The 12,270-nt window shown below is 42.6% G+C and overlaps 1 protein-coding gene across 1 annotated transcript; it reads right to left on the bottom strand.

Moving 5' to 3' along the window:
• Nucleotides 1-1,052: 1,052 nt before the first annotated feature.
• LOC115122038 (sphingomyelin phosphodiesterase 4-like) lies at nucleotides 1,053-9,155 on the bottom strand. Its single transcript, XM_029651203.2, is given in 21 exon segments — nucleotides 1,053-1,387; nucleotides 1,389-1,676; nucleotides 1,904-2,032; nucleotides 2,134-2,265; nucleotides 2,355-2,585; nucleotides 2,975-3,180; nucleotides 3,331-3,494; nucleotides 3,666-3,763; nucleotides 3,929-4,019; nucleotides 4,128-4,270; nucleotides 4,989-5,078; nucleotides 6,455-6,526; nucleotides 6,624-6,756; nucleotides 6,967-7,118; nucleotides 7,227-7,279; nucleotides 7,396-7,504; nucleotides 7,615-7,690; nucleotides 7,816-7,952; nucleotides 8,148-8,234; nucleotides 8,379-8,469; nucleotides 8,937-9,155. Coding segments are annotated over 20 exon segments (2,466 nt in total). The 5' UTR covers nucleotides 8,418-8,469; nucleotides 8,937-9,155; the 3' UTR covers nucleotides 1,053-1,351.
• Between the last annotated feature and the right edge of the window lie 3,115 nt (nucleotides 9,156-12,270).

The raw sequence follows: 12,270 nt of genomic DNA, 5'->3' as shown, positions 1-12,270 counted from the left end.
GATTAAGATGAGCGGTTGTGATACAGCCCGGGATCGAACCCGGGTCTGTAGTGATGCATCTAGCACTGCGACTGCTGCGCCATTCCGGAGGCTGTATTCTCTCGAATGAGCCATTGATCATATTTTTGCTATATTTCTACCTCGAGAATTTGATTTAACGAAGGGTCTAGCACATTTTTCCTATTTGTCTGACTCTTTAGATCAGGGTGCATTGCATGGTACCGTTGCCAGAGATATAGAAAGTTGCTAGAAATCCAATGAAGGAACGTATAACGCCCCACCCGGCAGACTGCTGCGTCACGCGATTGCTAAATGTATGCCGCCTTCAAATCAACTGGGAGCTCGGAGAAATACGAGGTAAAATCATATCAGTACTCTAAAAGGAGGCTTGAGTTCTCAAGTTGCAATTCCAAAGTTGGATCACCGTTCAAATCGATTTTTCTAAATCGGAGCTCTTTTCCCCCCCGATTCCCAGTTGTTTTCAATTTACTGAACACGGAAGTCCGATAATTCCGATTTACCAGTTGTTATGAACGCGGCATATGTCGAGAAACTGGCCTATTTTCATAGAAAGTACGTAATGTCTCAATTCCAAAGCTATACGATACTATGTATAGCAAGTTAATTAGCTCACATCTCAGAAAATATTTATGTTGTACTTTTGTTGACAAATTCGTGCTAATTCTTAGAATCCCCCAGAATGCACTTCCTCAAAGGTATATACCGTTGCGAATGAGGACTACGCTGAGGCACATTGATCAGCAGGTTGAACATGGTGAGATTGTAGACTCCTGAATTGATAGTGCATTTATTTTAGGAGATTTTACAACTAACTAGCCACATTACATGCTGATATTGTATTCGGTATTTCAAGTACAAATAATGTTCATATTATTTGTACTTGAGCTTGTGTCCTCAAAAGTGAGGACAACTCAGCATTTTATTTTTTCTAAACAGTAATTGTTTATGGCCAGCTCATGGAAAAATAAATACTTTTGAGTGTGTCTATTTCGGCAGAAACCTAGATTTTCCTCTACCATTGAGGTAAAAAATACTAGTGCAAGAGTCTTTATTACACCTGTAAATCTTGTAGTTTGAGGATAATCACCACCATCCTTTCATTGTTCAAGTGACAAACATTCAATATCTTGTTAGAATTTTAAATCAAACAACTATCCTTCACATATCAACCAGTAAGTAAAACTGCTTAAAAATATTAATATTTAGCGTAACGTCACCCAAACAGCAACGTGCTTGAATTTATTTACAATATTAAAAAGAAACAAAATGTATCACAATAGGTGGCCCAAGCATGAAGGCAAGTGGCAAAAAAAGCCATTTCATTTTCCTGCTACTGGAACTTGAGTTTATCTCCAAACAGGGCAACTTAAGAATCCGTAGAGAAATCCTCCTGTAAGGATGAGTAGTGTGCTGGACATGGGGCCGAATGAGAACAGTGCCCCAAACAGGTAGAGCAGTAGAAGCATCAGCAGGGTTCTGTAGCTCGCCAGCATGCGCAGGCTTAGCCGCGGCCGTCGGTACCTCTCTGCTGTTAGTCGCGTCTCTGGGCTCCTGCACCTGCCATCCGCCGCGGCCACGGGGCTGGCCAGGTAGTGCCGTCCCAACTGGCCCAGGAAGTCCGGCCGCGAGCACAGAGCATCCATGTGACCTCCGAACTTTGGATGGGAGAGGCAACAATTATGACAGGCCAAAACATACAGAATTCTGACTTCTATGGAAACCCATTTTCTCTTAGTTCAGCTTTTGGGTGTATACAACAGATGTACATATTTCAGAATAGATCATGATAGTTAACAGCACTGCTGAGGTCTCACAGTCAAATAGAGATGACAGGTTCAGGGTATCAGTTTTGTAAATTGCAAAGAATTGCCATGTCACATACCCTCTCATTCACCAGAGATGAGATCTTGAAGAACAGTCTGACCAGGATGGCGTTCTCATAGCTCCTGATGGGCTGAAGCTCTGGGTCCCCTTGGTACTCTATCTCAAATCTACGCAGTCCATTGATGACCTGCAAAAACATCACATATTTAACAGTGTGTGGAGATATATCATAAGGGATGTATGTGTGTTGTTGGGGTTTGGTTATTAAAGTTGAATAAGTAGTCTGACCTGCATCCGGCCCAGGTCTGTGAGGATGAGTCCGTTCTCCCCTTGAACACAGTCTGGTAGCTGCTTGGAGTTCCCATCGTCCTGACCAGAGCCTAGGGTAGCCATCAGCTGAGACAGTTGTCCTGCATTCAGCTGTAGACGACAAAACATAGCATGAGTTGAGGAATTAAGTTTGCATTAGCTCATGCTAAATGTTCAGGAAAAGTGATATGTAAACCTACCCGAAATATCTGACAGAGGTAGTCCAGTGACCTCTCCAGAAACTCATGGGTCTTCTTAACACACGCCCCGGTGTCATCCACCTCTCCTCCATTGAAGGTGTAGTTGAGGTCAGGGGAGCCCATTCCAAACCAGGACATGAAGGAGTTGTTGGCCGCCACCTCAGCTGACTGATCTGATATCTTCTTGGCGGTCTGCCTCGCCTGGTCGATTATCTGAATGAGCTTCAAGACCTACACCAAAGGAGGATGACAACTGACCACGTTTATAGTTGGTCCATCTAAGCAAAAGGGCAGGCCTAGGCGGTTGGGTCTTGTGATAAACAAGAAGAACGTAGTCTTACCAAGACAGTCAGCAAGCAACAGCAACACAGAGTGCAGTTCAGAGAGATCTAATCTTGCAGAATATAGCAAGCTCATTTTACTAGCACTGGGAATTTCCAGGGACCTCACGATACTTAGGTGCAGATACGATATGTATTGCGATTTGATACTGCAAGTTTGTGATTCGCTTAGAAATCTCAGATATTTTCTCCCAAAGTTGGGCTCAATTTCAGAATTTGCAAACTGTCTGGAATTGAAATTAACTCGATCGCTAGTATGGTCCCCTCCGCTCCACTCACCGTGCCCCTCAGCTCCGTGCCGAACATCTGTTTATACTGACAGTCCTGTCCCTCCAGACCATACACGTGGCTCTTCACCCTGAACACCCTGTCTGTCACCACAGGCTGCCGGGCCGATAAAAAGCTGCCACCGTGGCCCGGCGAGAGGAAGCACCGGTGCTGCCGGTGGTGGAGGACATGCTCCGGCTCCAGAAACAGCTGCTCTCCTGGAGAGGGACAGGAAGTGGAAGGACAGGAGAATTACATTAGGACAGGGCAGTGACAGCTCAGACTGCTGTAGCTGGACCATTACATGACTATTAGTGCATATACATCACACAAGTATCATAAGGCTGGGTGACTGTTTTTGTCCATACCTTTCTGAATCATCTCCGATAGGTTTGGCTGAGCAAAGACTTTGGCCACCCTGAAGACCATTAGTGCATTTTTGACGTTGACCAGGTCTGTGCGTACCACCCTGTTAAGGAAGCCCTGAAAGAGCTTGGTGTACATGAGCAGGTTCTCCTGAACAAACAAGCTCCTGAATTTTTTGTTGAGAAAAACTGGTTAGGAAGATTAATGTAAAAATGTGAGGAAGCAATAAGACAAATATCTAATTCCTTGTCAGTACTGCAGAGTCAAAGACTTGAAGGAAGCACTACAAACACATTTATTCAGCCTGACCCATCTGGTGATCCAACAAATAACTCACCATTTCTCAGGTACACCTTTGTTCTGGTCTGTCTGAGAATTGGTCTTCTCTCCTGTGTACCTCCATGGCTGGATGTAGCTAAGCCACGTCTCCAACACCTAAACGTAGAGATACAGTGGTGCTTTAGAGATAAGAGCACACAAACATTTTTATCTCCATTATAGAGGTGGTGAGTTGTATTGGTTGGACCCAATGAGAAGTTGTGATTGACACCAACACCTCACCCAAGCTGAGAAGGTTGAGGATTGAGTTGTGATACCTACCACTCTGAAAGAGGCATCTAAAGGCCAGTGGCCAAAGCAGTGCTGGAGGAACACATATAGCTTCTGCTGGACAAAACGATGTACCACCACCCTAGAGACAGACCAACAGTGAATTAGAGGCCAAACTAAATCCAGACCATTTAAAGTTACAATAAAGTTGAGAATGTCGACCCTAATGTCTGACCCTGGTGGTGCTCACCTCTTCAACTCCTCCAGGGGGCTGGTGTGGGAGTGAGCCGAGGAGGAGACCTGCTCAGGTTTCAGGCTGCAGGAGAAGGCATGGAGGTGCTTCACTAGGAGACGAACCACCAGAACGTGCTCCTCTGTTGGGGTGAATGGCTCCTGAAACAGCCAGTCATACACAAATCCACAGGGACAGCAGCCAATCATAAGAAGCTCCTCGGATAACAATAACCAATCACACAGCGGGCTTGGAACATAACCCCTATTCCTGGTACTGTTTCTCAAATGACCCTGCTGTTGAAAAAGCCTATCTGGAAAAGGCATTCAATGTGTCTAGCTCAGAAACAGGCACATACTTTAAATTGAGATTCAGGCCCATTATTCTTAGAGAATGAGGTAGACAATTTGATGATGAATTCATTGATTTAGGGCAATGTGGTTATTGAGGTTTTGAATACTGTAGTATTGTTTGCGCAGAATGGAAAAATGTGAAATGAGAAAGAAATGGTACACACATTAACCACATAGTAACATAGCAAGACATGCTTTAAAAGAAAAAGGGTGCGTGCACATGCGCACAAATTAAAATGTCAATCTCTTCAAATTCTCCTTTCAAGGATATTTCTCTATGGGCCATATTCTACTGTGAGATGTTGGTCTGACATTATGTCAAAATGGTGTGCTGTCAAAATGGGGCCCATCCAAGGATAGGTCTTCGACTGGTTGCGTTCAGGCAGTTGGTTTTTATAGAATGCACTGTAACAGCATTCAAATGCTTTCTTGAAGAGAAGTACCCTAACCTTAATGCTACTCTGTCTTCAGGGCCTAGGTTCACCTCCAGCAAGCCTAGTGGGATTGAATGAAAAGGGAAAAGTACTTGGTACGTGTCGAGGGTTCCAGAGCCAGGAGGGGTCAGGGGTTGGCACAGCATGCTGGACATACTGAGGCGATACTGCAGCAGCGCCAGCTGTACGACCCATCACAACCAGGGGAGGAAGAGGAGGGAAACAACATTACAGTGGGGGGGAAATAGGAGAGAGAAGAGGGAGGTGAACATGAATACAAAGGATAGGGTGCATCCAAAGAAAAAGGGGTGAAGACCAAAAAGGGGAGAAAACGAGTAGAAACAAAACAAAGGATAAAGACAAACAGAAATATATTGACCACATGAACACAATGCTATGGCAGCTAGAGTGATGTAGTAGCCCTTTCACACCAAACACAGGAAAGATAAAACCATTCATCTCTACAATGAGGGACACAAAACATGGTTAAAAACAGATTTCTTAGAGGTTTTTGGGAAGAACGGTTCAAAGGTAAAAGGATTGTTTCGGTCCAATGGCCATGACCGGTAGTTTTTTTTAGGGGGGAGAGGGAGTACTGCATCTCTTACACTATGGATGACCCCATACTTTAACTATACATTCTAACAGAAGATGGTATATGTACTAGGCTACTAGGTGATAGCAGGGATAGGAAGAATATGGCTTTTACGCCTTTGGGGATTTGAGAGGTGTATGGATAATGAAAAAGACTTGGCTAGATTATATTGAATGGATGTAGAGATGGCAAACAGCTGAACAGCCAAATAAACACCACAAGGGTACTGAAACAGTGAATGGAGCCACAGACAGCATGCACAGGTCTGAGAGAAGCAAAAGCACTACTACCAGATACACATACACAACTAAGTGCAGTAAATTTGCACTGCAGTTGCCCATATGCCAATAATTCAGCAACAAAAGAAAATCCTCCAAACAAAAAGCCTGCCTTTCAGATAAAATTAGAAATGCCTGATCCCATGCCATTTTTTGATTGGTTTGAAATTGAACTTTGATAATTTTGACAGTATTCATGTTTCATAATCTATGCAAATAAAGACAGTCAAGACCAACTAAAGCCAGACCTCCCTCTGTCTGATTTTCCAGTTACCCTGAAAGATGCATTAGAAATTGAATTAAAAAACAAACTCATATACAGTGAAAAAGGAGATGGATACAAATCACATTTCTATAGCCCAGATGAGAGAGTGCACATCTTATTCAGATAGAAATATTCCCCTCTAGTTAAAAAAATAAAAATAAAGAGTACAGTGGGACCCGTTTTGTGTCCCAGTTGTGAAAGCCAGGGGACAGGTTGATTTGATGCAGATCACCATGTGAGGCAAATGCCAGTGTGGGAGTGGAGGAAGGCCAATGGTACTCAATGGGGTGAGCCCTGCTGTGGTTCGTGTGTGTGTGTGTGTGGGGGGATAGAGATCAGCCAGTCAGCCGTGCAGTATTGCAGTGCAGGTGAAGGGGTTGAGTCTGGTAGTGGGAAGGGCCATGTGTGACATGCTCTTACCTTCACCTGGGGGGACTGCAGCTTCTGATATATCTCCAGGGAGTAGTGATGCAGCCACATCTCCACAAACACCTGGGGATAACACACACGTCTTATTCCCGATTCCCTAAACACCTGACTGACAGTTCACACCAAATCCATTCATGGCTGACAAATGAAGGCGGCTCACCTGTAGTAATGCCTCTGACCTCCAGATCTCCTGGGCTGCAGGGTCAGCAGTGACTGAGGGCTGATGGGATATGTGGCGCTTAAGGAGGCTGGTGCTGTGGATGCCATACCCTGCAAAAGGTACGCTGGGAGCCCTGGACACCAAAGACATGACAGTGCGCACTGAGTTTCCTAGCATTAGGAAGGAAAGAGAAACTAAAAGGAGGCAAAGGACTAAGAAAGTATGTGCTCTTATTGGATAAGTTCAGGTAGCATCCTTCAAATGTTATCACCCCACTGATCACAACCCTGCTAGCGCTATCAGTCACATCTGACTTTGGAGTTCTATCCCCACTGTAGAGTACCTGGGAGCAGGTGGAGACACAGAGCCTCTTTTGTAGGTGAATGGAGAAGGGGGAACACTGCCCTCTGTAGGAAGGAAATACTTGAGGTAGGTGTCTACTAGCACAAAGTATGCACTATCCAAGCTGCTCACATGCTGTCCTAGAGAGTAGTTCTGAGAACACAACATCAAAACACTTGTGTGAGGTCAAATAATATAGTCTGATTCACGTATCACAAACTACCAAAATAAGATATTGTTATGACAGTTGAGCATCGTTACCTTTGGTGTTATGAGACTGGAGGCAAACATAAACATGTAATATTCAAAGGGATCTGAAGAGGGTTAAGGACATACCACCAGACTTTAAAACACACCAAATCACAAACATACATTGTCAACAATGTTTTAGAGAAAGCGAGGGCCGAGTGAGTTTGAGCGTCAAGGATACTGAGTGCCAGGCTGAGTGTCTGCAGACCAGACAGAGGAAAATGCAGCTTGTTGTTTAAAAGTGGGCAATCTGGGAGAACGCCTTCCTGTATGGACACCTTTACAGGACCCTGCAAGAGGGGAGGAGAAATAATAAAGTGGTTAGTGTAAAAAAAAAAGTTGTGGAAGACCTTGCTATGTATCAAATAAAAAGTTACATTTAAAAAGAGATGTGACTTACAGGCAGGAAGCTGACTGGTATTTCATATTTGTACTCCTCTGCTTGAAGCTTGTACACAAGCTTCATCATTGGACCACTGAAAATCACACGATCATAATTAACATCAGTAAATTACTGCTTTTCTAAAATTCAACGTCATAAAGGTAGACAGTGGACAGAAAGACACGGGAACACAAAGACAGACATAGGATGACAGACTACCTAGGGTTGAGAAAGTCCATAACGATGTTGTACTGATTGCTGCACGCCTGCAGAAATCCCAAGTTCCAGCCCACGATGACACCATCCAGACTGCCAAAAACACTCTCTACCAGCCAGGGGAAAATCAGGTGCAGCTCCTGCAGAGTGAGATAATAACAGAGGATGAATGTTTTTAGGTAACATGGTTGAGTTGAACCAGGTTCAGGCACAAAGCTGACATGCTGACTGACTAAACATTGACATGGATATTGATGATCTGATCTAACTATTGACAGAAACATGCCCCCCCCCCCTCTGTATAAACACCACTGGCTTATACAGACAAACTGTACCTTTGCAGGGTAGTCATCAATGACCTTCACCAGCTCCTGGCAACACTGGAGAAAAGGCTTGGTGGTCGAGTCCATTTTCAGGTTGGCCTGTGAAGAAAAGACATCATTACTGCTGACAACAGTTACTGCTGCCACGGTACTATGCTAGCCATTATGTGATTGTCACAAATTCAAGTAGGCAACAAGAAGTTCACATGTTGCTTATGACGAGCAGCAACACAATATACTAACCAGAAGGTAACTGGGCTGTTGCATGGCTGGGGCAGCCATAGAAAATTCTAGTTAGACGAGACGCGGTCACGATTCAGAATCCAATTGACACCTGGATAGACAAAGCATAAATGGTTCAGAGGGGCTTTGTTGATATTGTGATTATTATATCAAACAAATGAGGAGCATAGCTAACTACAGTTAGCTGGCTAGCTACCCAGTGAGGGGCACATATGACTACAAAACGCTTAAACACCGGAAGCAAGATAGCCAATAAGCCAATCAAATTTAAACGTGGCTGAAACTATAACCACCAGTAATTACATAGCTTTGCGTTGGATAACTAACATTACCTAACATCAGCAAGCTAGCACTAACGTTTGCTTGCTAGCTAGCCAGCCAGCTAACTGTGGTTAGCTAGTTTTCTGTACTGCCATCAGCTTGTGAGCTACCGTTAGCTGGCTTAGTTTAGCGGCTAAATGTGGCAGGCAGCAGCTAACAATACTACGGGCTGACAAAGCAATTTGTTTTCAAAATAGCCTCATCTCAACATGCACTGGGTTAACTTACGTTGCTTACCTCCCTCGACAAAAAAAATAGCCAGACTTTCCAGTTCATCAAATATATGTATCCTAGTCCTGTATATGTATCCTCGTCCTATCTATGGGTTCCAATCTACCGCGTTTCTATCAGAAACAGCATAGCGAAGCGAAATTATGTCATTTCGCTGAAGGATGTGGCACGCGAACGTGCGCTCCCGTGTGGATCGTGCCTGAAGGAAGAGCTAGGTACAATATTGTAGGTAGATGGCAGTGTTGCCACCTCCAAAAAGTTTTAGTAGACCTAGGCCATAGAGATAGATAGAGACCTCATCTTTGTATCTGTGCCATTATAGCGTCTTGTGAGCCTCAATGGCGCTGCCCATGCATCTCCATTTTAAAGTAGTACATTTTCTTCTTCACAATAGGCTGATCCCTCCCGATGACCCGGTTGGACATGACTCCAACAGGGTCACCCGGAGGCATCAGCTAATGGAAGTCCCACCCAGTTGACTACGTTAGAAACCCTCAATTACGCTGCCCATGCTAGTACAACCTTTTGATAGCCAAATGTGTAGAATTGCAGAAAATTAGCTTTAAAAGCTCAAAATTCTCTCTTAGCCTCATGGCAAAATGTGAACAATAGCATGAGATGAGCTATTAAACAGCACACTTTTTCTCTGACCCATAGAAAAAAAAGTGTAGAATGGCTGGAAATGAGCTTTAAAATTGCTACATTTTCTCATAGCCTCATTACAAGACGTGTAGAATAGCATTATAAAACGGCACATTTCTTCTACACAAAATGTGTTGAAATGCAAAGTTAGCTGTCTCCCCCCCAATTAAAAATAAATAATCTGTTTTCCTAAAAAAGGCCCCTGGGCCCCAAATGCTGCAGTCCAGCCCTGATTTACGGTTAAATATTGTTACATTTACATAAACTTTCTAAGTATATCAACAATCAATCAGGTGAATCAATCATCATGGATGGTAGATTTTTTGAAACCCCTTGACTGAAAGAAACTAACTCAAGATAGGTGCAAAGTATGCTTTTTGCAAGTGCAAAGTTAAGTGTGCTTAGTGTAGCCTAGTATGTGGCATAACTATTGGTTTGTGTGTATCTTTATGTGTTTTAATTTTACAGTGACATGCCCCTGTGTTAATGGAGTATTAAATCCCAGCGGAACAGCCTTACAAATCGTATTACATCCTGTTTTGATTTAAGTGCGCGCATCCCTCACAAATACCCTTTGGAGTCCCCTGTCCTGCCGGGAAATTAGGCAGTGTGTCAAAATGATTCATCAATGGCTGATTAATAATTCTAATTTCATCACTTTAAACTGCAGAGCGTTATTGCCGTAGCATCCCGGTCTAGGCATTCAATAAGCTCCTGTCTTTCTCTGTGGATGCCGATGTGGGCTTATCTGATCTGATAATACCTCTGATTAAAGGGACTCTTTACGTTTAATGATTATATTTGTTCATAAGGATAATGCAACAACAAACAGGATTACAGAACAATAACCAGATTTATCAGGATAATACAACATTTAAGCACCAAATATCCCCTAAAAAGAGATCACCTATAGTATTTATGCTCACAAAAAGTTGAATGAGGTACTGTATGCATCCCATGGTCCAATGACTCTCTGTCCTTTTGGAGCATATTTTAATATACTATATAACCAGATTAGGAAAAGAAAAGGCCCATGATCAGTGATAATACATATGGCAGTGGAGGGCAAGCACATGAATATAATAATAATCAGATTAATTTCCCTCAACTCCAAACCCCCTCCAGCCATTTACATAATAGCACTAATGTGGGTTTTTACTGGATGGCATACAGCTTTTGTCAGATTTTACTTTTTATAGCAGTTGGAATTTACGCAGCAGGTGAGGGAAATGAACGTATCAGGTTAGGATAATTAGGTTAAGGATTAGGGTTAGCTAAAATGCTAAATAAATGTAACTTTTTTAGTTAATTTGACAAAAGCTTCATCCCTTCAAACCATGACCACTAATGTGTGACCAAGTCCCCATTAACCTATGGCATCCCGGAGAGAACAATTTTAGGCTACAAAGACCCCGTGTGGCATTGTGAGCAACACCTTTTCAATAAAACATTTTAACAGGTTCCTTAGCAACAGTGTTGAGAAACAAAGACCTTGCCCTGGTTCCTCTATGACAGAAATGCTAATTGGCCTCATGGAAGGCACCACTTAAATGTGAAATGAAAGCAGATGAATAAAGCTGTATGTATGCATGCATGGTATTCATGAATAATGTGAACCAATTCTGTGAACTTTGATTGCATAGGTTTGAAAAAGGGTTTTGGGAATGAGAATCAAGGAGGAGAGGCCACACACAAAGACAGTGATTTTCACTGAGACATTCCAAATATGGCATTATTGTATTCTGCATATGAATACTAACCTGATAATTTCAATGTTGTTTTTAGACAGACACCACATACACACGCTGCAGTTCATGTTGTGTATGCATTTGTTAAAATAGACCCAACAGCCTAGTTAGTTGGGTTTTGTAGCACACAGTTGGACAGCAGGCTGAGCAGTGTTACCAAATATATATATATTTTTAAATAATAATAATTTCCAGTGCTGTAGGTCCACAGTGCAAATGATGACTAACGAGAAAAAGCAAATGGCTGAACAAGGAAATTGTATTTTTTTTATTTTTAGATCGGTCTATACCAACGACAGGTGAATCCACACATGAAACAAAAAGATATCCCAAAACAACTCATTTTATAAATTTCGCATTAAAAAAATATGTCTAAATAGTATAATGCATTTTAATAAGCACAAAACATAATATTGTGTCACTGACACTTCAGAATGGATTATCCCAACTCTGCCTACACTACACAGGAAAAGCAATGGATGAGACAGGCGTGCTAGCACTCTCCCCAGAAGAACACTCAATGTAAAACTCTCAAGATTTGCGTTGCGGTAGAAATGTTACAAAGAAACAGGTAATTCTTTGCAAAATAAGCAACGTAATGACGGTCTAAGCATGAATGTAAAGAACCACCATTTCTGACACATACTGAGCTCTAATCTGAGCATGAATAAATGGGAAACTTTAATTAAACCACACTGGGCACAGATGTTGATTCAACATCTATTCCACGTTGGGCCAATGTCATTTCATATAAATAACGTGGAAACAACCTTGATTCAACCAGTGTGTGCCCAGTAGGATGTGACAGCACACAATATTAAATAGGCCTAGTCTACTACTAGCCCAGCAAAAAAAGTTATTCCAGTGTCATGTGAAAAATATAGCATCTAGGCTAGCCTATGTACCAGTCTGTTTAGCTAACATTCCACTTCTTGTACTCTCTGTTATAT

The sequence above is a fragment of the Oncorhynchus nerka genome, linkage group LG4 (assembly GCF_034236695.1).
Source record: "Oncorhynchus nerka isolate Pitt River linkage group LG4, Oner_Uvic_2.0, whole genome shotgun sequence".
Classification (NCBI taxonomy): domain Eukaryota; kingdom Metazoa; phylum Chordata; class Actinopteri; order Salmoniformes; family Salmonidae; genus Oncorhynchus; species Oncorhynchus nerka.
This window is presented reverse-complemented; position numbering and strand designations above follow the sequence as displayed.